The 26,114-nt window shown below is 36.8% G+C and overlaps 6 protein-coding genes across 13 annotated transcripts; 3 read left to right on the top strand and 3 right to left on the bottom strand.

Annotated features, from left to right (window-relative positions):
- The first annotated feature begins 634 nt into the window (after positions 1 to 634).
- On the top strand, positions 635 to 1,346 carry LOC117913167 (17.3 kDa class II heat shock protein-like). Its single transcript, XM_034828113.1, has one exon. It carries the CDS (start codon positions 710 to 712, stop codon positions 1,178 to 1,180), a length of 471 nt encoding a protein of 156 aa, XP_034684004.1. The 5' UTR covers positions 635 to 709; the 3' UTR covers positions 1,181 to 1,346.
- A 94-nt stretch (positions 1,347 to 1,440) lies between these two features.
- On the bottom strand, positions 1,441 to 7,541 carry LOC117913166 (probable 28S rRNA (cytosine-C(5))-methyltransferase). 2 transcript variants are annotated; one of them, XM_034828111.1, is made up of 13 exons: positions 7,281 to 7,541; positions 7,065 to 7,123; positions 6,747 to 6,797; positions 5,861 to 5,996; positions 5,267 to 5,352; positions 4,738 to 4,836; positions 4,539 to 4,592; positions 3,773 to 3,917; positions 3,391 to 3,452; positions 3,161 to 3,248; positions 2,607 to 2,690; positions 1,889 to 2,050; positions 1,441 to 1,791 (listed from the first exon to the last, which is right to left on the bottom strand). In XM_034828111.1, exons 1-13 carry the CDS (start codon positions 7,519 to 7,521, stop codon positions 1,532 to 1,534), a joined length of 1,527 nt encoding a protein of 508 aa, XP_034684002.1. In that variant the 5' UTR covers positions 7,522 to 7,541; the 3' UTR covers positions 1,441 to 1,531. The 2 variants fall into 2 exon arrangements, with proteins under 2 accessions (XP_034684002.1, XP_034684003.1); XM_034828112.1 differs by having other exon boundaries at positions 2,607 to 2,678.
- Positions 7,542 to 9,413: 1,872 nt separating this feature from the next.
- Positions 9,414 to 16,844, bottom strand: LOC117912614 (protein PLASTID MOVEMENT IMPAIRED 1-RELATED 1-like). Of its 5 annotated transcripts, none has more exons than XM_034827278.1 (5): positions 16,721 to 16,844; positions 14,103 to 16,372; positions 12,519 to 13,972; positions 11,524 to 11,958; positions 9,414 to 10,150 (listed from the first exon to the last, which is right to left on the bottom strand). In XM_034827278.1, exons 1-3 carry the CDS (start codon positions 16,748 to 16,750, stop codon positions 12,814 to 12,816), a joined length of 3,459 nt encoding a protein of 1,152 aa, XP_034683169.1. In that variant the 5' UTR covers positions 16,751 to 16,844; the 3' UTR covers positions 9,414 to 10,150; positions 11,524 to 11,958; positions 12,519 to 12,813. The 5 variants fall into 5 exon arrangements, with proteins under 5 accessions (XP_034683169.1, XP_034683170.1, XP_034683168.1 ...); XM_034827279.1 differs by having other exon boundaries at positions 11,847 to 11,958; XM_034827277.1 differs by lacking the exon at positions 9,414 to 10,150 and having other exon boundaries at positions 11,353 to 11,958.
- On the top strand, positions 9,916 to 11,328 carry LOC117912615 (probable WRKY transcription factor 50). Of its 2 annotated transcripts, none has more exons than XM_034827283.1 (3): positions 9,916 to 10,159; positions 10,249 to 10,387; positions 10,894 to 11,328. In XM_034827283.1, exons 1-3 carry the CDS (start codon positions 9,931 to 9,933, stop codon positions 11,021 to 11,023), a joined length of 498 nt encoding a protein of 165 aa, XP_034683174.1. In that variant the 5' UTR covers positions 9,916 to 9,930; the 3' UTR covers positions 11,024 to 11,328. The 2 variants fall into 2 exon arrangements, with proteins under 2 accessions (XP_034683174.1, XP_034683173.1); XM_034827282.1 differs by having other exon boundaries at positions 10,246 to 10,387.
- Positions 16,845 to 20,356: 3,512 nt separating the features above from the next.
- On the top strand, positions 20,357 to 23,932 carry LOC117912560 ((S)-coclaurine N-methyltransferase). Of its 2 annotated transcripts, none has more exons than XM_034827199.1 (8): positions 20,357 to 20,654; positions 21,393 to 21,501; positions 21,832 to 22,056; positions 22,401 to 22,500; positions 22,583 to 22,693; positions 22,848 to 22,931; positions 23,289 to 23,347; positions 23,486 to 23,576. In XM_034827199.1, exons 1-8 carry the CDS (start codon positions 20,468 to 20,470, stop codon positions 23,490 to 23,492), a joined length of 882 nt encoding a protein of 293 aa, XP_034683090.1. In that variant the 5' UTR covers positions 20,357 to 20,467; the 3' UTR covers positions 23,493 to 23,576. The 2 variants fall into 2 exon arrangements, with proteins under 2 accessions (XP_034683090.1, XP_034683089.1); XM_034827198.1 differs by having other exon boundaries at positions 20,360 to 20,654; positions 23,519 to 23,932.
- Positions 23,933 to 24,099: 167 nt separating this feature from the next.
- On the bottom strand, positions 24,100 to 26,114 carry LOC117912562 (uncharacterized protein At4g33100). Its single transcript, XM_034827200.1, has 4 exons — positions 25,936 to 26,114; positions 25,679 to 25,763; positions 25,403 to 25,569; positions 24,100 to 24,389 (listed from the first exon to the last, which is right to left on the bottom strand). Exons 1-3 carry the CDS (start codon positions 26,025 to 26,027, stop codon positions 25,450 to 25,452), a joined length of 297 nt encoding a protein of 98 aa, XP_034683091.1. The 5' UTR covers positions 26,028 to 26,114; the 3' UTR covers positions 24,100 to 24,389; positions 25,403 to 25,449.

Raw genomic sequence — 26,114 nt, 5'->3', positions numbered from 1 at the left:
AGCTTATAACTTTTAGTGCTCATTGAAAACACTTATAAAGGAGTACTTCAAATTCAAATTTCTTAAAATATTTTCTAAAAAGTTTAGTACCTAATTTTTTTTTCCTCTAAACAATAGAAAATGTTTTTAATTGCTTTTAAATTTTGGCCTAAATTAAAGGATAAATAATTTAAGGCATAGCTGATAATGCTTTTAAAAAGTACTTTTTAGCATTAAAAAAAAAGGTTTTTAAAGAAAAATTATGCATTTAATAAAATTTAAAAAGTTGAAAACCACGTGTAGATGTCTAAAAACACTTCAAAATATATATATATATATATATATATATATATATATATATACTCCATTAAAAATAATTCTCTTAGAATATATTTTAAGAAAACATTTCCAACAAAATTACGTTAAAGAAACACTATATGTCAGTTAGTCCAAGGGAAAGGGAAATATACCTCACGTATAAAAGGGCATTTTAGTCATTTAAAGGAAACTTCCATCAATTTCTGGAACCACCTGAGAAAAATCAAACAGATTCTCCCAGAAGTTCCCAATTCTTCCCCTTCTCGTTATTTCCAGAACCTTCCTTTGTTTCCCCAACTCATGTCCTATAAAAACCACACCACCACCTCACATTTCTTCAACATTCAAGCGTTTCCGGTTCAGCACTTGTAGTTGTTCACAGTCTCACACCAACGAATCTCTGAAACCCAACATGGATTTGAGAATGATTGGCCTCGACTCTCCACTCTTCTCAGCCCTCCAACACATGCTCGACGCCGCCGACGACTCCGACAAGTCCGTCAGCGCCCCCACTCGCACCTACGTCCGCGATGCTAAGGCCATGGCTGCGACGCCGGCGGACGTCAAGGAGTACCCCAATTCCTACGCCTTCATCATCGACATGCCGGGGCTGAAGTCCGGCGACATCAAGGTGCAGGTGGAGGACGACAATGTGCTGGTGATCAGCGGAGAGAGGAAGCGCGAGGAGGAGAAGGAAGGCGCCAAGTATGTAAAAATGGAGAGAAGGGTGGGGAAGTTTATGAGGAAGTTTGTGTTGCCTGAGAATGCAAATACTGACAAGATCTCCGCGATTTGTCAGGATGGGGTGTTGACCGTCACGGTGGAAAAGTTGCCTCCGCCGGAGCCCAAGAAACCCAAGACCATTGAGGTGAAGATCGCCTAAGATCCTTGGGGTTTTGGGGGGTTTTATGGTAAAAAATGTGGTGGATAATAGGTTCAAGTATGGACCATGGTTGTGTGTGTGGTTTCTAGTGATGAAGCTGAGGCTTTCTTTATCAGTATGTAGTTTTGAGCACCCTATCAATGAAGTACCTCTACTTATATTATAAGTTCGTTCATAAGTTGTTTCCCTACCGAAGCAAGTCCAAGCAAAATAAGAGTATACTTGCAGGGATTTGAAGCAATAACAGGAAAACAAAGAGATTAAGGACAGTTCCTTGAGAATTTTGAACTTTTGGGGTTACATAAGAGTCTAATAGGCAAAAGAAAAGTATTTTATAGTCTTGGGAGTATTTCAAGTAGACATATTTAGTTTCTTGTAAGTCTGTAATCTCAGATGAGAATTTAGCAACAATTTGGACAGTCTAGTGAAAGGAAAAGGCATCACAGATTTATTATAGTTCATAGTTGCATTTCCTTTAGCAGATTTCACCTTGTTGTTCTTACGGGTTTTGATTGGCTGTTCCATGCTTCTGGCAATGCTCTTTCTGACAAACAGAGCAATGAAGAAGCCCTCTTTGTCCTCAACTGGATCGGTTCGAAGCAGATGTTCAGCTGAAAGTTTTTAAAACAGATAACAAAATACAAAAGTTATTAATAACTCCGTGATTATATGAACTACAACTCAATATCTTGGTAAAACATTACTTACAGCCTTCAAAAACAGGGAGGCCACGCCGAGGCCAGTGAGGGAATGGTGTTGCGAGTTGAAAACCATGTGATGCAGCAAGGGGTAGGACAGATTTGATTACGTCTTCATTTTCAATTTGATGGATGGAGCATGTGCTGTAGACAACTTTCTCGACTGCTGGAACTGCAATAGAAGATGACATATTTTACTACTCTGAAAAAACAAGGGCCAGAGGGAGTTACGAATTTAGAATAGCAGCTAGTAAATTTCTTAGTGTTATGCAGCAAGGGCAAGAGGGTGAGTCTTCAAAAATCGCAGCCCAACAGAACATTATCCAATGAAGACACTAAATTTTGATCTTGGGTTGTAGTTGAGTCTTATTTCTATCAAGCTACTAAGCTTTTATGCAGTGGTTAAGCTAATTTCGACTTTTAACAACAGTCCCCATAAAACAAGGCTTTGATACCACCATAAAGTTATTAATTGATCTAAAAGATTGAGTTGTTAGGTAGCGAATCAAGTAGGCCTCGAGTGAAAAGAGATCACTCTTATAAGATCAAACATTGCATGTTGGTACATTGGGGGCAAATGTCATTAAACAAATGTTGAATGGTGACTATATCTTATCTGATAAACCCCACGTGAACTGTAATTTCCAGACATATATTTCAAACCTGGGGAGAAGAAAGAACAAGAGGAACAACAGACCCCAATGTTCACAGAAAAATAAGCTACTTACAAGATAATGCATGTTCCAAAGCCTTCTTTTGAAAAGCAGCAAGCTTGTTTAGCCTTTCTGTGCCAGCAACATCTGAGGCATCACCTGTGTAATTTAGAAGGCAAAAGAGACTAAGAATAAAAACATTTTTTTTTATATATATAGAATAAAATTTTCTATTTGGTATATAAACTGATCTGCCTAGATTGACCATACAAATATACTCAAACACAGGAGAGTCACTGTGTATGACATTTGACATCCAACAGAACTTCAAAGCAAGCAAGACAAAATTGATTTTTGTTTTTCTTGCATAGTTCAAAGAGCCGGAACCATTTTTTCCTTTTCCACATTTGGGGTTTTTGGTTGTTTAACCTGTGTTCCAGTCCTTCGAATTCATACTTAGCAGAGTGCTAAAGAAAGGTCCAAAGAACAGTTTCAGCACAGAAAAGAAAAGGCATTTCCTGATTTAAACAAATATATATATATATATATATATATATACAGAGAGAGAGAGGGAGAGGGAGAGGGAGAGGCATGACCAGAAAATAATTTATGGATTAAGCTAAACCTACCTGCAGCATATGATGGGAGCAGATGATCTAATCTCTCGGCAGTGGTTCCAGATCCAGAGCAGGAAGGATCTAACAGAATAGCACGAACCTGCAAATCTTCATTTAATTATGAACAAAGAACAGACACAGAATATAGTTTGACTCAGCACATGCAGTACAGGAGACAAACCCCCATTACATATAACAGCTATATGAGAACCTTAAACTATCCATTGTCCTCTAAACTTTACCTTTGAGTATGATGGATCCATCGGATTTAGGTTTAAAAAGTCCCCGTGCAAAACTTCTATGTCTATCAGCCATGTTAAGTCCACAAGGACAAAATACCACAAATTGAACATAAACATTCTCAAAAGCAATGAGAAATTAACCTACAAATTCTGCTTACAGCAGTGAAAATGTAATAAATGAAAAGGAAAAGATCGAGAAGACGCTGTTTATGAGAGAGTGTAGACAATTTGGAGCACCTTTCAGTTCATATAAACAGGAAATCTCAAGTCACAGTTAGATCACTGATCAGTTCAGAACTGAAAGCAAGCTACACAAACATCCAACACAAGCAAATAGTAGTGATCGGTCAAATTTACAAGTCAAATGCCAATGAAAGGATACTAGCAGCCCCAGAGAGTCGGACAGTGTCCTCTAAACGTTTAACCCTTTCATTATCCAGTTCACATGCTATAATCTTTCCCTTTCCTTTCATAAGTGCAGCAAGGTGCACAGTCTTGTTTCCTGGAGCTGAACATGCATCGAGAACCTTCATAGAAAAAAAATTGAGCACGGGTTAACAAATACAAGCAATAGGGCCTCTTCTTTGATATACGCCCAATCAACTTCCACAAAAAATGCCAAAAGGTAGGGATTGACAACAACCACTACAAAAGATAGGGACTCGTTCTACTCTCCTTCAATTGTCCTCATGCTAGTTTTTTTTTCATAGGAACCCTCTAGTTAGTTTACTACCCCATAATGCATGTTGTAACGACCCGCACCCAACCATGTAGATATTGTCCGCTTTGGGCCCAAGGGGCCCTCACGGCTTTAAAACGCATCTACTTGGTTGGGTGCGGGTCGTTACACATGTCCTCCATCCAATCAATATCTAGTTCATATTTTTTTTCTTCCAAGAAATATTATTCAAAAATCATCATTCTTTAAATATCATCATCCTTACAAACACAGTATTCCCCTTTATCCAATTGAAAACTCATCGAGGCCACAGGGGATAGGCCAGATTCATCAAGGCATGTGCCGATTTAAGCCCTCTTATGAGGCACTGTCTTAGCTATTGACACTAGCAGCAAAAGAAGGGAACAAGCATTATCTCTGCTAAGTAAAAAACTTAATCACCAATATGAATGACACAAGCATGACCCACCTCCCATCCAGGTTCTGGCCCAAGTGCTACCGCCACCATTGAACTTGCTTTCCCCTAAGAAACAAATGTTTATAATTTAAACTACAGGTATAGATGAAATGGAGATCTTTACTATTTTTTTGATGGAAAAAAAAATGTATAATAAGAATCTGGACCACAATAAGGAGCTTTTAAACTGGAAAATTTATAAAATTCTTACTTGCATGAAAACACTCCCATTTCTGACCAGAGGATGATCATGCAAATCACTACCTGGTGGGAGTATTAACAAGTCAGGAACCATGTCATCTTTCTGAACCTATTCAAAGCACAAACCAGCATTAGGCCACATACAAAATGACCCCCAAAGAGAGAAGCATGACTCAAAAATTGATGATGCATCACATGTCAAAGGACTAGGGGGAATGTTTACATGAGAAAATATGAGTTCACACCAAAACTATGTAACTGACACAATGGTGTCTGTTCCTGAAAAAGATAGAAAGGATCCAACATGACTATGTGTCAAGACATGTCAGTTTGGTAGAACAAATGAATATAGTAATGGTCCTGCATTGAAGCAGAGAAAAGCAATATGAAAGAATGGACAATTACCAATAAGTAACAATGAACACTTAAATTGTCTATCTCAATCTACAAAACTGTCTAAGGTAGTTCTGACTAAGACTTGAGAAAACTATTGTCTTACAATGTGTTGGAAATGTTTCATATAAATTGATGGAAGTTACCATGTTCTGTTTCCCTAACACGTGGAAGGCAGACTCAACATCCAACTTCAGAGTATTTACACGAACAAAACAAGGTTTCGAAACATCTGCAACAGAAATTATCAACCAGATTTAGTGAACATGTGTATGAAAGATATTTTATCTTTCTATGCATCTCTGTCCCAGACATGAATGGAAATTGCTAACAAGGTCAAATAGCTTAATCACCTTATATAAATTATCTAACCTTATCTACAACCAAAAAAATAGAGACAAATATGCCTATCAGAGAAAAAGCAACCTGGAGCTGGCATGAAAATAAAAAGTGAGAACTGAGCAGACCAAAAGCATAAACCATAAAAATGTTTCTGCAAATATTCTATCCCCTCTTCCCAGTCCACCTTATGATATCTATATGGCAAGTATTTCAAGCAACCTTTAGAAATTTATACTAAACAAAAGCAGTTTCTCCCTGAATGCCAATCATGTTTAACCATAGGAAAACATAAGTAACTGAAAGGCTGAATAATCCACTCTAACAATTGTATGACTGAGCACAATTAGCCTCCAAAATGCTAAATCCACCATGAGCATGAAAACAAAACAGACACATACCAGGAATTTGATAAAGAGCCATCAAGTCTTCAACACGTTTCACCTTCTTTCGCACCAAAAGCCGTGCTAGAGCTAACTGTATAGCATCTTTCTGAAGCAGTAGAAATTTCTCTGCATCACCAACTGATGAAATTTCCTAAAGAAAAGAGTTCATGTCAAAATATCACTACATAAATTAAAATGAAGAGCAATGACAAATAAGAGATGAAACTATCACTCTTCAACGATAAAATTCTATTTATTTAAAGATCATAATTTAAAATTCAATACCAAGGCCTCTTACAAGATATTCCACGTTAACGAGGACTTTATAGCAACTAAAATGTCACCTAAACAAGGAACACCTTCTAAAAAGTTCCCATACTTCAACATTAACAAAATAACCTCCAAAGGGTTATTTTCACAATTTCTTCCATACAAAGAGAGATAAGAAAAAGATGAAAAAACAATGCTCACAGATAGACAAACAAAGAAATGATAACTCCATAAAACCAAAACTAGGGAAAACAAAATCAAGGGTGGCAAAAGTGTCACTTAAATTTCGAGACTGTTACTTCCCCTCTGTTAACCAAGAAACCGTCCTTGTTATTCTAGGACTTTGGAACCCTTTGAAAACCTCGAAACACATGTATTGAACTCGACCCATTCAACTATAAAAACTAAGTCCTTTCTCATAGAATCATGCCCAAATAATAATCATCATAATATATGCAATGGTTTATATGCTTCACTCATGAAACAAATTTGCCTCTTGAGCTATAACTCCCTGTGTAGTTTTTCCACTAACCATTTTGCTTCCGAGAGTAACCCTTAAGGTGTTTGATTCCTCCAAACAAATTAAATTTGAAAATAAATCAAAGCTACCATAGATATTGGACAAAATTACCTGGCCAAACAGAATATCGTAAGTGATTATATACATCAATCCCTCTTGCCTCTGCAACATCAATCATAGACACGATATTATTAACCATAAAAAAAAAAATTAACTATCAAATCCTGCAAACTTCTTGTAACTAATTAATACTAGCAATCATTGGAAGTGATCCAAAGGCATATTGAAAATGGTCGTGTACGCATATGCTATAAGAACGCTTTAATTATACATAGCATTTTTTGAAGTACTTTTCTTACATTTCAGAGCATTTATCGATTTTAGCTCTCAAAATAGCATAACAGTGATGTTAGAAATGAGTCTTTGTACCTTCCACTTGGCATTTAGAATCCTAGCAGAGTCCAAAACATCCTTGATAATTGAAAGATCTGAAAACAAACCAAAAAGAAAGAGAGAGAGGGAAAGAAAAAAGAGTGAGTATTTGCAGTGTTGCAATGAATCGAGTCTTAAGCTGTAAAGTTTCAATTTCACCCACTTGCCTACAGTTTCTCAACAACCAAACAAAGCATTACGCTGCTAACTTACGCTTCAGAGTTTGACAGACGAGCGCGAAGGTGGCCTTCTTGTTCCTCACCGAGGGGCTATAGACCAGCGATTTGATGGAGCCGACGGCTCGCCGCTTAGCGTCTCCTTGGAGAACGCACTGCAGGACCTTCGCGGCTTCCCTTCTAGCGAAGTATGAAGACCGGTCGGCTTTGCTTAGCCGCTGCTCCTTCGGCTTCCTGGCGCGTGAGGCTGTCGTCGCCGCCGTTTTCGAAGACACCATGGCTCCCGATGGCAAAAAGAATGGGCTGAAAGAAAATTATTTAAGAGAAAAAATTAAGGATCACTGGCCCCTTTCTACCTAATGGGCCTGAATTTGGGCTTGGGCTTGGGAAAAACTAAGGATCATGGAGCCCTTTCTACCTAATGGGCTTGGGCTTGGGCTTCAACTAATATTAGGGTATGGACTTTTGACAATTCAAAAACATTTTTTTTTTCTTGTTTTGAAAAACTTTCGATTTAACAACTATTGTCAAAATCAGTATTAAAATCATTTTTATAAGAGAATTAAACAAAACCCTAAAAAAATTTTCAACCATGGATATTTATGAAAGGAGCTTCTCGGAAAGCAAGCAGGGGATTAAGGAAGAAAGTGGACATCCCCATCATAATACAAAGGAATTGATTTACCAATTAATTATTAACTAATTGGAGGTATGCTAAAGAATTCTTATTTGCCTTTGACTGCCCAAAATTAATGGAATCCCCCACGTGCCTCCATGACATTGGTCCTAGGAAGTTGGCCAATCCCTCCGGCGTAGAATGGGCTCTAACTCTAGCTCACGTGGAGTACAAGTCATGGAAAAGATTGGATTGGCTACAAGAGGTTCAAACTCTTTTAAGTCCAAGCTCAACGATCCATCAATTTTCCCTTTCAAATCATGTTTGAATTCAAAGACTGTATATGAAAATCTCCTTTCACATGTGATTTCAATATATAGAAAGTAAAATGGGAAATGTTGGTGGACTAAATAGATACGGGTTGGTTCCATAAATTAAATCATAATTTTAGAATGCGTTTTACAGTAATTTTATTTAAAACAATTTTAATTAAAATATTTTTAGAATAATTATTTTTAAAGTGTTTATTCAAAAAATATTATTAGTGATTTTTTTATATTTTTAAAAGTATTTTTTAATTTTATTAAGCATATAATTTTTTTAAATATATTTTTTAAACTAAAAACATGTTCTAAAATTATTGTCAAACCGATAATTAATATCATATCGAATTAATAAATTGATAAAAATGAGGAATGAAGCATTTGATTTAAAGGGATTTCACCCTAGGAATGTGCATTGACATGTTTAAAATTAGGGACCTGTTTTTGATTTCCCATCATTAGGGAATATAGCCCTTTTTAAATAAAAAAAAAATTATTTTAAATGAAAATACAATCTTTATAATCTTCCGTGAAAAATTATCATCTAAGTTTACATTAATCCAAAGTGATTTTCAAATTTCAAGCATTAAGAGCTCGTATAGTACAATGATTTTAGGAAACGCTTCTAATATTTTTAATATTTAAATTTTTGTATTATTCAAATGTTATAATGATCAAAGACGTTTTTTAAAATAACTATCAAATACACTTTAAAAATACTAAAAATACTTCGTATAATAACTATCAAACGCACTTTAAATAATATCACAAGGATATGCTTAAAATGCTATAGAATAGAATAGAGAATCTAAATAGAAAATCAATTTCATTCTAGTTCATTGAATTGATTTTTAAAATCAAAATAGGAACAAAAAATTCATTATTACAAAAATCAAATTTTATTTTTTATTATTATTTTTTTTGAATTTTGAATTTTGATTCTTTTCTAACATTATGTTACTAAAAGCATCACATCGGTATAGTATGTGAAAATAGGAATAGAAATAGGATGAACATGACACACGTGGGAATATGAAGAAAAATAAGATGAGAATGAAAGTAAATTATAAATTGTGTTCTTTCGAAGAAAATTACATGTAGGAATAGGAAGTGAAATAAAATGAGAACCCAAAAAAATAATAATATTTAAATAAAAAAATAGAATCAAAATCCTAATGAAAATAAAATTTAATTTTCATAATAATTTTTTATTTTATTCTTAGTCTGAAAATAACCCAAACACATTAATAAATAGAAATAAGATTGATTTTTTTGTACACGAGTTTCAATTATTTATGTATTCCAATGCTTTAAATTCAGTCATCCCATTTAAAGATCCAAATTTTAAATTCAGTATTTTCCGTACCTTAAGAATTTTCCATCAACCAAACCCCGAGATATAATTTTATTGACTTGTATTCTTTGCCGTCTTCAAGGGGTCGGTTGGTCCAAGCGCGAGACCAAAGCAAAATCGACACTAGTGACTAGTCTACGCTTAAGTCGTCTGTGCCATGTCCCACTCTCCCCTTCCTCCCTTCTCTATAACTTCATCAGCTGATGTTGTCTCGTCCTGGATGTCCATCAATTCTCAGCCCCCCACTATATAGCACCACCTCTGAAGCTTCCTCCATGGCTGCAGGGAGGCATCCGGGAAAGCTCCAGGCATGAGCTATGGAGGTGATGATATATGTATGCCATACACATTTGGATAATCAGAGCAGTAAGAGACTTATCTTCTGAAGGCTGAAATGGCTGACACAACTGCTGGGTCACAGGACTCACCGGAGGCCGAGAGTGATTTTGAGCTTGGTGACACTTCAAATTTTGAGCTTTCTGAGTACTTGTTGTTTGATGATCTCATGGAGGAAGATCATTCAGCATTCCTGGCATCCGAGTTTGCCCAGAATCCATTTCACCCCGGAAATGAAGTTGACAAACCTGGAAGCAGCAGCAGCCAACATGAAAGACCTGCCAGCAGTAAGCAAATGATCAATACACAGCTTTTCAGGTTTATATGTATTTATGCATATTGCTTAGTGTTTTTGTGTTGTGTGCGCTGTTAGGAGACAGTGAGAGTGGGCAGAAGAAGAAAGAAGTTAAAGAAAGGGTTGCATTTATTACAAAATCTGAGGTTGAAATCCTGGATGATGGGTTCAAATGGAGGAAGTACGGAAAGAAGATGGTGAAGAACAGCCCAAATCCAAGGTACAGTAAAGAAAAGAAAAAGTCTTTATCATCTTGACATGGCACCTTACTTCTATCGTAAGTTTCCAACCAAAAAAAAAAGGCATCTTCTTTAATAGAAGAATTTCAGTAAAATCAGCAGTTAAATTAAGTATTTCCCAAGCATTAATGGAGATAGCTAACATCACAAGGAAAAACCCCACATCCACAATCAATAGTTTAGGCAGCTTTAGTAGTGATTTCTCATACGATACCTAGGCAATAAGGAAAAGAAAAGAAACAATGTGAAAATAGTGTCATTCAAGATAATGAAAGCCTGACCTTCAACACAACCCACATCTCCTTTCCTATAAAAGCATATCGAGAATTACAGTCTAAAGAACAGTATGCAAGTATTGGGGATTTCATGATATCAACAAGCACATTAGATTTGATCATTAGTCACACACAATATTATCAGTTAGAAACTGCTCAAAGATTAAATGCACGAAATTCTTCAAATAATGAACTTTTTATTTGATGTGCAGGAACTATTACAGGTGTTCAGTTGATGGATGCAATGTGAAGAAGAGAGTTGAAAGAGATAGGGAGGATCCCAAGTATGTGATCACAACATATGAGGGCACCCATAACCACGAAAGCCCTTCTAAGTTCTGAAATTTTTCTTGGGTAGCAAGTTCTTTGAGTACCCTCAATGTGGCACAATTACACTCAAGATATCATCCAGTCAGCCTTCAGTTATCATTTTCGGCAGGGTTCCACCACAACCCTCTTTTTTTCATGTTAAACCCTAATAGGTAGCAGTCTGCAATAGGATCCAGCTTTGACCATGATGTTCACATGTATTGACGAGAAGAACAAAATATTGAAGAGTCTGTGAATATCAGATCATAGTGTTTATATGCAACTTTATTGCCTAAGAAAAATGCATATCAGCTGTACATATTACCACTTTTTTTTTTCACTAGTATGGGTGGATGACAGTATTCACGGGGACTCACCCACAATTTGCTATGTCTATTAACTCAACTATCAAGCACAGGCTCGAGTTTTAGATACATTTAGTGGGCAATAGAGCAGGATAGCCAATTCATTCAATAATTTACTGCTGAAAATAGAACATACTGTAAGATGGCATCTCTTTGAAGGGAACATACCACCTCAGTTTCACATTCATGGCAGGGCTATGCCTACCATTTACCAAAAAAACAAGTACAGGGCCTTTTTCTTTCTTCAGGCTTCCTTTGACATGTTGATCAATATGAATATGAACCAGATAAACTCAACTGGATGGAGTACAAATCATTAAAAGCTCGCAAATAACATTGACGGATATTTATCTGGGCAAGGCTCCTTTGGAATGGTAATGGACCAACAAAGAACTTGAAACATGTCTTCAACTCAGATTCTTTTTACAGCATAGTTAATTCACATCAGCCGTATCCTCCAGAGAGTTACTCCATGGAATTAGAACACCTACCATTCTGCAAAGAAGCTCTGCCTAATAACTGATGCTTGTGGTTGAACAAACCAAAACTCATTTTCCTACTGTCCAACAACCCCCGCCTCTGCATTCTTTGTCAGATGGAATTCTGTAGATAACACAAAAAAAGGGCTTTATGATTTCCATTAGAAAAATGAATATGCTTGATAGACAATACCAATTCTAAAAAGAGTAATTCTTAGTCAGTACAAGAATAAGACAATGCCCCTTGTGATTTTATACTCTCTCTCAGTTCCTTTTAAGGCAAAAATTTGGGCCACCATTAGCTCAATTCATGGTATCAAATCCAAAATCTGTCTGTTTTAGAGTCGAATCTAAAATGGCAACCGATGTCAGCAACAGAATTAATGTAGTTATGCCAATTAAATAAGCAGTGCTTATAGTCTGTTGTGTTGAGAAGGAAGAAGAAAAACCATAGGCGTAGTTTAGTGGTGTGACCAATTTTCAAGTGCCCTTAACTCCATAACGGAGTATGAAATCACTTGGAAAGCAATTGAAAACTTTGTATACCAAGAGTAGCATGGTTACATTATGGCGGCAGAAGAAAACCAACTCATGTAAAGTTAAAAGTAAAAACTCCTTGAACTGGACAAAGTTCAAACATAATTGATTTACGAAAAAAAAGGAATACAAAAATTTAATTATTACCTTCGAATTAATCATTGCATAGTGATTGACTACATCTGAATGTAGATACAAATATAAGCTCCATAGACAGATCTCATTACTATCATCTAGTCCAAAGAACCAACCTGATTTTATTCCATCAACGAAACCAATCTCCAAGCAGGCTATACGATCTTGCTATGTCAGACATTCGATATAACTTTGTTGTGTAGAATCCCATACCCTCAAATCACCGTTTCATTTTTCTTAGCTAAACAATAAGCATTACAATGTAGTATTAACTCCAATTTGATTGGCGAAAAATAGCATGCTACATTCACAATCTGACAGTTTCACTGGGAAAGATAACATCAGGGTTTCGTATATGTAGATTCAGTGCTGCCAACTCCTTCCATTTAGCTCTCGTGCCATTAAAACGACAGGAGATGCTCCACAAGATTTCACCAGGCCACACCTGTGCTCTCACTTGGGAGGAAGCTTTTACTATAACCTTGGACTTTGAAAGCACATGCTTATTAGTCTTATCTATTCCATTAGCAAGCAACCAACGGAATCCAGATTGATGCTGTGATGCAGAACACCAAAGCTTTTTCCTACCAGGCTCAGTATTTACACCTGCAACATGGACCTGAGTGATTTTGAACTGAGAAATGAGTTCTTCGTCTTCTTCCTTCTCTTTTATCTCACCATCCACCTCCCCCTTTACCACTGACTCGTGCTGATCCACCACTTCCCCACTGTTGCTGGGTTCTGACTCCATGTTATATATTTTGGGTTTTGGAGGGAAAAATACTCTCTCCACTTGGATTAGAGCAAGCACTGGGGCACCTACTGGTTCATAGTTTCTAAAGGGATCTCTAAGCTGCACCATGAGAGCAACTGTAAAGTTGTTCTGCAACATACCCCACTTCCTACCAGAGGCTTTGCCCCATTTTCTGTCTCTTTTCAACCTTCCATTTACCAGATCCATGCACTTAGCATGATGGGCCGCAAGGATCTTTGAAGTATGCTCGCTAATTTGATCCTCATCACAGATGATTCCAGAATCCAGCCTCAACCACTCATCCAATGTTATAGACAGGCTCATTAGTCCATTGTCATCACTGCCAATATCACTGGCATTCAATAGATGCAATCCTACAGCTCCTTCAAAATCAAGAGTCCTAATCAAGTTGACAGTCTTCTTCCCGTCAAAGTCAGAGATTTCCTCAACATACTTGGAACTGATGCATGAAGGTGCCTCCTCATCTGACATCCCAGAATGAATTCTTAATCCTTCAATTGAGAGAACTTCAATCTTATCCATTGCCGAAGGTGCAAGATCTTCCAGTGATACATAGTCTGAGACCATCTCACCTCCTACTGAACTTGAGTTCAGGTTATCATTATTCTGCCAAGATGAAAATTCTTCAGCAGTATTTCCCAAACCAAATGTATCTTGCCCAACCTCTGATTCATGCACAAATGAAGTATGCCTGCGATAACAGTAAAAAACAAATGAATCAAGCATCACTTGGAAGAGAGAGAGAGAGAGAGAGAGAGAGAGATCAGAAAGGTATAATGTTTCAAACTCCACATGACAATACATGGAATGAGTTCACATACCTCTCAGGCACCTCCAATGCAAATGCAGCCTCACATGCTATTTGATGCATTGTCTTCCCAGTGATATCCTCCAAAGGCATTAACTTACTGGCCTGCATTGAGAATTTTTCAATTCCAATTGATGCCAAATGCTGTAATATTTCCATAATATCAGCACCCATTTCTGCAGGTAACACAACTGGAACAGAAGCTTGCATAATCAAGCTCCCACCATTCTTCACATTTCGGAAAACTGAGGGGTGCATAGAACGCAGAAAGCCTCCATCCTTCGTCTGAATGAATGGCCCCAAGCCTTCGCCGAGCGGAGGTAATCTGACAGGCTCTTCAGGGGGGAGATAGATTGGACTTCCAAATCCACCAGAGCTATAGCGAGGAGAATTCTGAAAGACCTTCTCACTCAAGCCCCATTCTTGCATTAGAGCCACAGTCTCCAAGTCTTCAAGCATTTTTGCTTTCCTTCTACTTACCAGCGGCTGACCCATTGTCTTGTGTTCCTCTTCAGCAGCTTGAATAACCGAAATAAAATGTAAATCTTTGCAAAAGTTCCCAAACTCAGAACCAGTTGGAGTCCCAAAATTCCCAGAGTCAGACCCAGTTGGAGCATCACAGCCAAACTGAGTCTGTACTTCTGTTTCTTCAGAGTCAAAAATGAAGTTTCCAGAAGCTAGGTTATCTTTTTCAAACTGTCTCAAAAGACACTCTCTTGGAGACTCAAGGTCACTATCAGCACTCAGACCAAATGAGCTATCCTCTATTCCCAGCATTTTTAAGAATTCACTTGCCACAGATTCTGTCACATCATCCAAGCTAAGAGATTTTTTTACTGCCTTACTTGCTTTGAACTTCGACTTAACCTCCAAGTAGTTTTCTTGCTCAAGAAAGTCACTCATAGCCAGCGGAGAATGCAACTCTGCTGAATCTGAAATTGACAGGCTGTCAAGAAAGTACTCAAGTTCTTCCATTGATGAATCTTTGGTGTATGCACTATTCTCTTTGAAGTTGTCATCATCCATTACATCCCCGTCTTTACACTTACCATAGAAATCATTCTTCAAATCACAGTCTGTCTCCTCATCCTTAATAATCTCATCCACATGAACAGTTTCCACTTTAGAGCCATCATAAGGTTGAGCAGCACCATCTTCCAGTTTCAACGGTTCCTTTGTGGAAAATTCTATCCCCTTCTCAGTGACATCAAACTCTGCATCATCACAATCACTTCCAATAATTTCTTCAGCAGACTCAAAGAACAAATTGGGCTTTGGTTTGAAAGACTCCACATCTTCAGAGAAAATATCAGACCCTAATGAATTACCCAACTTCCCTTCATCAAGTTTCTTATATATAAAACTTATAGACCGAGAAAGCTCAAGCCCAGGATTTGGAAAACCTTCGTTAAGGATTTTGACATCCAGTGATAGAGAAGGGCAACAAGACCCATGGCTAGGGATGCTCCCAACCTGCTGAAGCATGTCATTGCCTGTGCTTGTCCTATTCTGATTTAAATTTAAAAGCTCAGGAAAGATCACATTATTACTCTCAATCGAATTATCCTTCATTATCAAAAAACCATAACTAACATTTAAAGTCGCCCCTTTAGCCATGCCTGAGAGCTTATAGCTTGTTGACCACTTCCCTGAACTTTTGTCCTCCTCTAACTCATCCAGAGTAACCGGAAGCAACTTTGTAAGATCAACCCAGTGCTTCCCCATATCAAGCCCTGGTTTCCCAACAACAGATGCATACAGCAAGAAATGCCTAGCCTCATACTTCGCCGAATTGTGAGTTCCACTTCGATGACCATAAACAGAACATCGATGCATCAAAGTCTCTTCAAATTCAGCCACTCCCTGACAAATATGAGATGGGCAAGTGTGCAACACCTCATCCTTTCGTTTCCAATGAACACATAAACTATAATCATTGAAATTTGAGGGCAGTCCTTCAATTGAATGTACATGGAGAAAGAAACAACAATTGAATTTACGATCCCGGATATGAGTCAAAGCTTTTATACTCTTTTTCCAGTTCCATGTTGATGATTTCTTATCCTTCTGCAGGAAGTCTTCCTCAAAGATCTTGGACTTCGATTCTGATAAACGGGTTTTTCCTACAGATTGGGATCGAGCTTGGGATGAGGAAATCAAAGCTTTTGAAGGGGTTTGGTCCATGTAAAGGGCTTTGCTTAAAGCCTTGATATCATGCAATAACTCACCACCATTTGAATCTCTACCATGATTTTTACCAGATTCAATTTTTGACAGCATCATCTAGAGATCAAACAAAACACAATTATATAAACAAAACATTCATCATAAGAACCTCTTAATTCTTATCATCTTGCACTGAAACCCAGCATTCAATCAAACACAAAAAAACACTGACACATAAACCACAAATTCCCAAAACAAACCCAGCTCAATTTGGTTGCTGAGAACTCAAAAGGAAAGAAAGAAAAAATCAAATAAAATAAAAAACCGAAAATTGGGTTCTTACAAGAGGCAGTTCAACCCTAGCCTATGATACAAACTCCAAGCTTTCAGCCCCTTTCCCTCGATTTCTCGGCAACCAAACAGATTGTAGCTGAAAATTAATCAAAACATTTGAACTGTGCATACCCGGATTGAATATTCTGGGGAATCATTCATCTTCTCCGCGTTGTTTCTTAGAGAGGTAGGGAAGAAAAAATAAAATTCGTATCGTATGGGTAGTTTGGAAGTTGGATGTGATGCGTGGGTAGACTCCTTAGCCGCTTAGGCACCCACCAATCCTCAACGATAAATTCGCAATAATTAAAAATAAAAAAGGCAATTGCAGACCATATTCAGAATGATCTTACTTTCTTGCTAAATTGCCATATAAAAATAATTAAAACATATTTTCATTTATTGCAAATTATTACATAAATAAATGACAAAGCCCAATACAATTTGTTATAGATTTAGAAATAATTTCAAACATATTAATATTTAAAAATATTTTTAAAATTTATTATATTTTTAGTATAAAAAATTATGATATCCTAAAAGAAGTTTTGATAGCCTAAATGTTGTAGCTTTCTATTAATTAAATTTGGATGCATTTTTCTTTTTTGTTTTTAAAATTAAAAAGTGCATATTTATATTGAAAATTTTAATAATTTAAAAAAAAAATTGATATTAAAATTTTTTGACTACTTCAAATTTTAAAATTCTCAAAAAGATAAAATAAAGTTATTTTTTATATAAAATATTCTACATTTATATAAAAGTTATGTTTTTAAAGGGAAAAAACAAAAAAAAAATATTTAAGAATATATATTTTCAAAAAATATTTTTTGACAACCTTTTTTAAAAATTGATGTATAATTTCTTGTGGAATAAAAGAATAAAAATTTAGAAAAATATATTTAATAATTAAAAAATAAAAATGATCTTTTCTATCCTTTCAAAACAAGAAAAATACTATGTTTCGTGAAGATATAGTTTAGCTATTTTGAACCGTTTTTCCTTATTTTATGATGATTGTTTTAAAAATTAAGAGCATAAATGTGAAGAAAGGTTGAAAATTAAGAATTATATATAAAATATTATAAAACTACTTTTAAAAACTTGTGAACCCTGCGTTTTACTCATGCATTCCCAATGACAAATTTACTTTTATTTGTGAAAATTTTATTTTTTTTTAGAAAAGATTTTGATTTATCACTTATTTTGTTTTATTTTTAAGGAGAAAACAAAATAAGAAAAAAAAAACTCTTAAGTATGATTCCTTATTTGGAAAAGACAATACGTGGACAATCAAAGTCGAATCCGGGGTTCACGTTATCTATTGGGACTGTAACATCCCTCTAAATCCTTAAAAACGAGTCTCTATTAAATAAGGTGAGGCAAGCATAGCAACTGATCGGTTAATCATGGATACCAAAGAGTGATAAAATAAAATATACTATGATTAAAGTGTATATAGGAAAGAATGATCAAGCAACTAAGAGAGAATATGATGCATACATGAACAGTGAATCAACAATGTGCTATTATGAGAGACAAGGTTAATGCATAATAATAAGTGTAAAATATCTCACACAAAACCGATTAAAATAAAAAAATATCAACCATGCACTTTACGGTATTTACTTGAATTATTTCCAAAGAAAATGTTATGAATATTGGGTCACACCAAAGGCCAATTGATTTTGTATGAATTAATCTTACAAATTTCATTATTTTAGAATTATGAAACATTCATTCATGTTTATTAAAAACCAGGAAAAAGAAAAACAATTATAAAAAATGAAAGAAAACTTATGAAAGGTGCTTCCCGTAAATAAATATGACAACCATGTTTATTAAAATTGGGAAATTATTGCCCAAGGAAAGTCTGAAGATGAATTTTAAAAAACTAAGATCATTCAGTTGAAAACAGGCTTTCAAAACCACACTCAAAACAGGTAATCTCACACGAAAACAAAAGTAGACAATAAGGAGGAAAAGGTGGCCATGCACGGCCATACAAAAGTGGGACTTGGGGTGCAAAGGTCTTGATGACTGCATTGTGATGTTGATGATTGCAGTTGCCATCCTCTCTGAATTTCCCCTTTTGCGACCTGACAATCCCTCTCACGCAGATGGGATATTTTCCAACAAAGATGTTGCCAGTTCTGAATCAGAGGCATTGTCCCTAACACTTTCATGCATCTTAATTAACGGTAAGCCAGGAAGGATAGAGACAAGGGAATGAGTCTTGCGTGCTTAGGAATGACACACCAAAAACGACCATGCAAACCACGCAAGAGTGGGGTCCGACTGTCCGAGAGGTGCCAAGGTATGGCTGCATTGTTGGTGGTAAGTTGACCTGGCACTGTTGGAACTAAAGAAATATTCCAAGTTTCCTCTTAACTTTTAATTCCCACAATTCTAGACATTCTCGTCTAAGCTCCATAGCGCGTCCAGTGACCCAAAAAAATCAGACCATCAGTCCGTAATATAGGAGCACTAAGACTGCGCATTTCATCATCTGCCATCGTCCCTTAAGGCAATTCCATATGAATGTCCCATGGTGGATCAGCCATTATAACCCCAAATTGCCCTAGAATATCCATTCTAAATGTACGAATATCACAATTGATCCATTGAGGTTCACCACATGCTCTACTTCTGAACATTATTCAGCACGCTAGGACTTTATTTGTTTGGGGAGAGCAAGAGATGCAATGGAAATCCTGGGCTATAGCCATGGAATCTTCATTGAAGGGAATATGAACCTCTGCAACTATACCATCCATCTCCAGAACCACGCTTCTTGTTTCTGTCAAATCCAAGGCAAACTGTTTTTCAAGGTTTTCATATTTCTGATACTTCAAATTATTGGAAGATTGCAAGCTTTAAACCTTGCCAGTTAAACTATCCCTCTCTTTCTTCAACCTTTCTATCTCAAGCTTCATTGTTTCATTTGTTGTCAGTAGTACATTGATCATAATATCTGTTTCCTTCATTGTGCCTTGTGCCTCTTCAATTTTAGAAAGAAAACGGGAAGCCTCTGCTGTCTTCTGAGCTGCAACTATCTTTGCATCACTAACTTCAAGCTCAAGTGACTCTTTTGTTTCAAACCAATGAGAATCAGTCTCTTGAACAATGAACATCACCATCTTGTGTCCAGATTGTTTTTCAAAGTTCCTCACAGCTAATTGTAGCAAAAGAACATGATCTCTCATCATAATGGGTGGAGTTTGCCAAGTATGGAAGTTAACAAGGCTGGGAACAAGCAAAATTGGCCACGTGTACACCGAAATGGCTATGCATGCGGATTTCATGCGCGTGGGAGAGAACGGGAAGGAGCTTGCGGGAAATGAGTGGTGGAGGAACTACGTTAGGTAGGTGTGAGGAGTGCTCTGTTTATCTGTGTTGCCCAAAGTGGGGACGATCCAAAAGATAAAGGGAATCCCAATATTTTCTCAATAACCGAAAGGAATCCTTAAATGGAAAACTCTCCTACGATTAATCCAAAGGGAGACATAAATGATAATTTTAGAAATGCAAATGTAAATAGTATAAAGTGCATCAAACACATAATATTTTTCTTATTAGGCAAATTTCATATTTTATAAGCTTCCAAAATCATATATTTCCGTATAACACCACGTAAACACAACTCACCCTTCTTATAACTTATAAGTAGGATTAGGAAGGTACACGACAGCGGCTTCCAACTTTTGTGACAGCGCTGACATTGACGGATAACGGATACAGAGACTCTGAAATTGAGACCATCCAGGACCACATCCTTCGGTAAAACCACACGGCATCCTCTCATCTCTAGTCTCCCGCCTCTCGCCTCCTGTCTTCATCTTCTTACTCTTCTTCAATCTGAGAGTGAGGGAGTGAGAGATGGAGGGAATGATGCAGGTGCCTTACGACGCCACGGTGAGGCTCATGCTGGCTTCGCTGGAACGCAACCTCTTGCCCGACGCACTCGTCAGGAGACTCACGCGGCTTCTCTTGGCCAGTCGGCTTCGCTCCGGATACAAGCCTTCGGCGGAGCTCCAGCTCTCCTCTCTCCTCCACTTCGCCCACTGTACTCTCTCTCTCTCTCTCTCGACTCTCTCTCTCGACTCTCTCTGATTTTAACCTTAAGTTTAGGCTTCTGGTGGAGGTTCTTTTGCTTTTGTTTTCCTGAGAACCAAACATCAGGATGTGGTGGATAAGGTAAGGCTAATTGGTGGAATTTTGTTGCTATTTTGATTGTGCATTGGAGGAGACTGTGACATTGTGAGGTTGAAATCAGTGGGGGGCCTGAATTGGTTTGGCAATGATTCGAGTTTATCTGCCAGTGGAAACTGTGTGCTCGATGTGAATTTATTAATCTATTTTTGAAAATTCCAGATATGCAGTAAGATAGGGCTAGAGCTTTTAGAGAAGTGTCGTTTGACAAGATTTAGGCGAAAAGGAAGCTTTTGACTGAAGATGTCTCAATGTTAGCTTTTCTGTACAGGCATGGTCATGGTTAAAAGAGTCTAGGGCTTCATTTGGATCATTGGAAAGTTGAGGGGAAGATAAAAGAGAAGGAAAATTGTAATTAGATTTAAGCTGAATAAAGAATGATAAGTCAGAATATATCCATAATATGGTTCTGTTTTAGTTTCCTTGAGTTCTTGGCAACAAATCAAACAAAAAGAAGCATGTTATCATGACTTCCCATGTAGAGGAAACAGTGCTGCAAGAATGCTACTTCTATTACTAATTATAAATTCCATGATTTATAAGGATGGTTTGAGTTTTGTTCTCTAATGTGCCAATTCTACTTCTCTTGCAGCTTTAGAAGAAATGCCTATAGCCATCAAGACCGAAGATCCAAAATCTCAGCATTATGAACTCCCAACCTCTTTCTTTAAGCTAGTACTTGGAAAGAATCTCAAATACAGGTAATTGATTTCTATTCATCCTGGTTCAGATCCAGATTGTTTTCCCTTTTATTTCACTTTTATCCATTGAATAGAAAAACATGTTCTTCTTCTAAATATGATTATCGTCATTTGAACCCAAACAAACAGGATTTTCTTTTGAGTTCAGAAACATCTTGCTTTTTACGTATGCTAATGTTTAGTGCCTGCTTCAATGAAATGTTTGAAATGTGAAGACCTGTAGTCAATTAATCTAGGTTGGGACAAATTATTCTGGAAATTATGATATTAGAAGCTGCATTTTGAGTTCACTGGTTGTATGAACTGATCTGGTTATATGAACTGGTGCAGTTGTTGCTACTTCCCTGATAAATCAAGCACCTTAGAGGATGCTGAGAATGCCATGTTGGAGATGTACTGTAAGAGGGCACAGGTAGAGGATGGCCACAGTGTTCTTGATATTGGATGTGGCTGGGGATCACTATCCTTGTACATTGCACAGAAGTATACCAACTGCAGGATCACTGGGATTTGCAATTCAAAGACCCAGAAAGCATACATTGAGGAGCAGTGCCAGTATGATGCTCTCTTTATTTTTCCAAATTATGCCTTATTGCATTCAGAAGTTATAATTTGTGTTACTTAGATGTTCACTAGGTTGGTTTACAAGTAAATATTGTTGATTAGTTTCAAAACCACTCACTGCTGAGGTGGGGGGCCCCATTGTTATTTGTTCCAATGCTCCATCCTTTTCATGGAAAGTCATCACTGATCTCCCCATGGGAAATGCCTGTTTAGAATGGTTTCCTATTTAAAATTCCCTCTGAACAATCCTACTTGAGAACGTTTCATGAAGTTGAGTTTTTGTGGATGACCTAGACGTCTAAAGTTCTAAACCATTTTGTCTCCTTTTTCTGTAGGGAGCTTCAGCTGCAAAATGTGGAGATCATTGTTGCAGATATTAGCACATTGGAAATGGAGGCAACCTATGACCGAATATTTTCCATTGAAATGTTTGAGGTGCAAAACCCTTTCAAATCATTCTATAATATTTGGAGTTTGTTTTGGGATGGTTCAAGATGGGTGTTGCTTTTTGACACAGCACATGAAGAACTACAAGGATCTTCTCAAGAAGATATCTGGGTGGATGAAACATGATAGCCTTCTTTTTGTTCATCATTTCTGCCACAAAGCATTCGCATATCACTTTGAGGTATAGCTGATTGACTCCCTTGGGCTTGATGCAAATTGCTGGTTTGAATAGGCAATGCTAGAGACTTATCCATTCTAGTACCTGTAAATAATCAGTGAAGTTGCTTTTATGTTTGCTGGTAGAATAATATCTCCTGGCTACTATTCTCATGCAGGACAAAAGCGATGATGACTGGATTACCCGGTACTTCTTCAGCGGAGGCACCATGCCCGCTGCAAATCTGCTTCTTTATTTCCAGGTGAGCTCTGTGCTTTACCACTAGAATACAGATTCATGGTGTTATACAAGAGTTGTACCAACTGCCTCAATAGAAGAAAATCGTATAGACCATTGGGATCATTCCCACCATTTTTCATGATCATTCATTTGTAGGTAGGTGCATTTCAATTCAATTGGCCATGATACCTTATTTACTTGGAGACAAAACACTGGACATGTCCACAATAAGGCTCAAAATTCTAGTAGCTGTGGTTCTTGTTGAATTTGGTCTGATTGAATAATAGTGTACATCTATATCAGACCCATGAGTGAATTTAGATCCAGGCATGAGTTTAAGTGACTCTTTGTTGACTTCTTGCCGCTGATTTATGTGCAGGAAGATGTTTCTGTTGTTGATCATTGGCTTGTTAATGGAAAGCATTATGCACAGACAAGGTAAGGGAAAATTACACTGTAAATTGGAAGCAATTATGATAGCTAGAGTAGGCTTGATCAAGCGATTTGGTTCTTCCTGTCAAAATTGCAGAATTTAATAGCTAACTTTTCCTGCCATATTTAACTGAGAAAACTCAGATCATAAGAAAGGGCTGAAAACATGTCTTGCAGTGAAGAATGGCTTAAAAGAATGGACAAGAACTTAGCTTCTATAAAGCCAATAATGGAGTCAACTTATGGCAAGGATTCAGCTGTCAAGTGGACCGTCTATTGGAGAACATTCTTCATTTCTGTTGCGGAACTCTTTGGATACAATGATGGAGAAGAATGGATGGTCGCCCTTTTCCTATTCAAAAAGACTTGAAGTCTCTAAAAGCTGAACAAAATCCAAAAGTACTCACAGGGAACAAGGCTCAACAACATTTTGATTCTAGGGTGGTCAATAAGCTGTATTATTGAAGAATTTGCATACTTGAGATGAACGACAGAACAAAATTGGAACTACCAGCATAATGTGTTGCAGAAATAAAAACCACCACAACTTCGTACCATTTTGAGTAACTGTAATTTCTTATCAATTGAGAAGTGTATTCTTGCCCAGCTGCTAGGACATGTTAGGAATTCTCTGTACCATTTTGCAGTCACCCACCTCTTGCCTTATACACAATGATAAAAAGAAGTAGAAAAATGTCAAGTAGCCTAATTTATCAACCTTAAAGCATGTGGTATCAAATGAAATTGGTCGGCCTCAGTGAGAAACAATGGGTGTTCTGCATCAAAATACAAAGATTCATATAACTAGATATCTGAAACCACCTTGAATAAATCTGGGTGGCTTCTCTCATGGTCTCTAAGATACAACACTCAATGGAAGCCAAGATCATCTCTGTGAAACAAGATCAAGATGAAGCCTTACCCAACTGCAACTTGGTCTAGTAGAAGGGTATTGAGGTTCAGGGATGAGTAGGCATGAGGTCCAAACAAGCAGCCAACATGCTCCTAGGCCTCCAACCAGCTTCTCTGAGTAAGTTTGTTGATTTTTCTGAAAACACCACAGTGAATACCATCAATAAGAACAACCCATTTTCTCTTCCAAAGCCAATTACTTCACAAAACATGTTAGGTTCATCTCAGAGGCAAAGAAAATCCATGAACATGGTGGTTCCTTCATTTTGAAGGAACTCCCTGAAGTGTCCAAAGACTGAGAAAGTTGAGCATATAAATGTTCCCAGATCATAACCAGAAAGATTAGTCGTCTTATTGATGATTTTTGGGTCTATGGAACACATGAGAAGGAATTTATACTAGTTTAAGTGAGTTCAGTTTTGACTTGCGATAATACTCTTGGTTAAACACAAATTACTACTAAATGACTATTCCTTGATACTTCGCTTTTTTTTTTTGCATCACAAACTACATACTATCTTGAACCCTAATAAGGAATGTTGTACTGGGTTTTAGGCTATCTTTGGTTTCAAGAAAGTACTAAAAAAATTAAAGAAAAATAATTTTCTCATATTTAGTTTTATGGTTAGAAATTTAAAAAAAAAAAATATATATATATATATATATATATATTGAATACAATGAACATTAATTAAAAATTTAAAAATAAAATAAATGGATTTAAAGTAATATATAAAAATAATTTATTAACTTTAAATCTATCTTTATTTTCCTTTTCTTTTTTTCCTCCCTCAAATTTTCTGGCAATCTAACAAAATTTGCCACCATCTGCCTTATCTCCATTTGGTGACAGATTTTGTGCAAACCAGATAAACTAATCCCCATTACAAGAGAAACCACCCATGAAAAGCAACATTCCTTCACCTATAACAAAAATGGAGTGAATGTGACTAACCACTTCTACACAATCATATATAATAAGTTTCTAATCATGAATCCATGCAAGTCCCAACTTCAAATTTCCAAACAAAATTTCAGAACCCAATTTGAAAATGCAGTATAATTCAATCAAACACATTTCTGGGAGGATTAAATGGACAACACAACAGAAAATTGTATGAACAATTCAATCAAATTTCTACCAATCACCTTTCCATTATCATGGTCTATTCTATAGAGCATAGATTCAATATAGATTACTGAGAAACACCAGTGGAAGCACCACCAACTGGGCTTCCAGAATCAGCTTGATTGGATGAATCCGCAGCTCCTTTGCCTTCCAAAAAGCTGCTCAAATTCTTATCTTCTAGATGTTGCTGTAACCACGGAGAGAAATGGGGTATTAAAAATTCAATAATTTAAAAAGAAATTGCAATCAAATGGGGAAAAAATAGATTTTTTTTCCAGAGAAAAGAAGCATATTACAGAGAGGCAAGATTGGTATTTTTGCCACTCGGAAACACATTCTTCTTTGTCCCACTGACCCTTCAAGAACTTCTCTGAATACCACCTGTTTAGATTGAGAAAAAACGAGAAGGGTTTTAGGGTTTTAAGGAAGGAAAAACAAAAAAAACAAAAAAGGAACCCTTTGATTTTTGTTGACGATGGGCCGGTTTGGCTGCCGGGAAAACGGGGGAAATTGTAAGAAAATAATTTTTGGGCACCAAATTATAAAGAATGACCTGTTGAAGCAATTGTGGTAAGCAGTTCTGAGATGGGCGCATGGCGATGAAGACGAAGCGGAAGAGCTTTTCCCTCCCCTATGAATCGCCATGGATTTCAGCTTCTGCTCTCAGTTTTTTTCCTTTCTGCGATGCATGCACTGAGAGACCTAGAAGGAAGAAACCCAACGACGTCGCTT

This window comes from Vitis riparia, chromosome 4 (genome assembly GCF_004353265.1).
Source record: "Vitis riparia cultivar Riparia Gloire de Montpellier isolate 1030 chromosome 4, EGFV_Vit.rip_1.0, whole genome shotgun sequence".
NCBI lineage: Eukaryota > Viridiplantae > Streptophyta > Magnoliopsida > Vitales > Vitaceae > Vitis > Vitis riparia.
This window is presented reverse-complemented; position numbering and strand designations above follow the sequence as displayed.

What these genes read in the sequence shown, in the direction of transcription:
- LOC117912560 (XM_034827198.1), top strand. Translation starts at nt 20,468, where the DNA reads ATGGAGGGAATGATGCAGGTGCCTTACGACGCCACGGTGAGGCTCATG. An exon ending in TCTCCTCCACTTCGCCCACT is followed by an intron (nt 20,655 to 21,392) that starts GTACTCTCTCTC and finishes CTTCTCTTGCAG; the next exon opens with CTTTAGAAGAAATGCCTATA. An exon ending in CATTCGCATATCACTTTGAG is followed by an intron (nt 22,694 to 22,847) that starts GTATAGCTGATT and finishes ATTCTCATGCAG; the next exon opens with GACAAAAGCGATGATGACTG.
- LOC117912615 (XM_034827282.1), top strand. Translation starts at nt 9,931, where the DNA reads ATGGCTGACACAACTGCTGGGTCACAGGACTCACCGGAGGCCGAGAGT. An exon ending in ACATGAAAGACCTGCCAGCA is followed by an intron (nt 10,160 to 10,245) that starts GTAAGCAAATGA and finishes GTGCGCTGTTAG; the next exon opens with GAGACAGTGAGAGTGGGCAG. An exon ending in AAGAACAGCCCAAATCCAAG is followed by an intron (nt 10,388 to 10,893) that starts GTACAGTAAAGA and finishes TTTGATGTGCAG; the next exon opens with GAACTATTACAGGTGTTCAG.
- LOC117913167 (XM_034828113.1), top strand. Translation starts at nt 710, where the DNA reads ATGGATTTGAGAATGATTGGCCTCGACTCTCCACTCTTCTCAGCCCTC.
- LOC117912614 (XM_034827278.1), bottom strand. Translation starts at nt 16,750, where the DNA reads ATGAATGATTCCCCAGAATATTCAATCCGG. An exon ending in CCCCAGAATATTCAATCCGG is followed by an intron (nt 16,373 to 16,720) that starts GTATGCACAGTT and finishes TTTGATCTCTAG; the next exon opens with ATGATGCTGTCAAAAATTGA. An exon ending in GCATTGGAGGTGCCTGAGAG is followed by an intron (nt 13,973 to 14,102) that starts GTATGTGAACTC and finishes CTGTTATCGCAG; the next exon opens with GCATACTTCATTTGTGCATG.
- LOC117913166 (XM_034828111.1), bottom strand. Translation starts at nt 7,521, where the DNA reads ATGGTGTCTTCGAAAACGGCGGCGACGACAGCCTCACGCGCCAGGAAG. An exon ending in TTCTAAATGCCAAGTGGAAG is followed by an intron (nt 6,798 to 7,064) that starts GTACAAAGACTC and finishes TTGATGTTGCAG; the next exon opens with AGGCAAGAGGGATTGATGTA. An exon ending in TTTGGAACATGCATTATCTT is followed by an intron (nt 2,051 to 2,606) that starts GTAAGTAGCTTA and finishes CTTCTATTGCAG; the next exon opens with TTCCAGCAGTCGAGAAAGTT.
- LOC117912562 (XM_034827200.1), bottom strand. Translation starts at nt 26,027, where the DNA reads ATGGCGATTCATAGGGGAGGGAAAAGCTCTTCCGCTTCGTCTTCATCG. An exon ending in TACCACAATTGCTTCAACAG is followed by an intron (nt 25,764 to 25,935) that starts GTCATTCTTTAT and finishes CAATCTAAACAG; the next exon opens with GTGGTATTCAGAGAAGTTCT. An exon ending in AATACCAATCTTGCCTCTCT is followed by an intron (nt 25,570 to 25,678) that starts GTAATATGCTTC and finishes CCGTGGTTACAG; the next exon opens with CAACATCTAGAAGATAAGAA.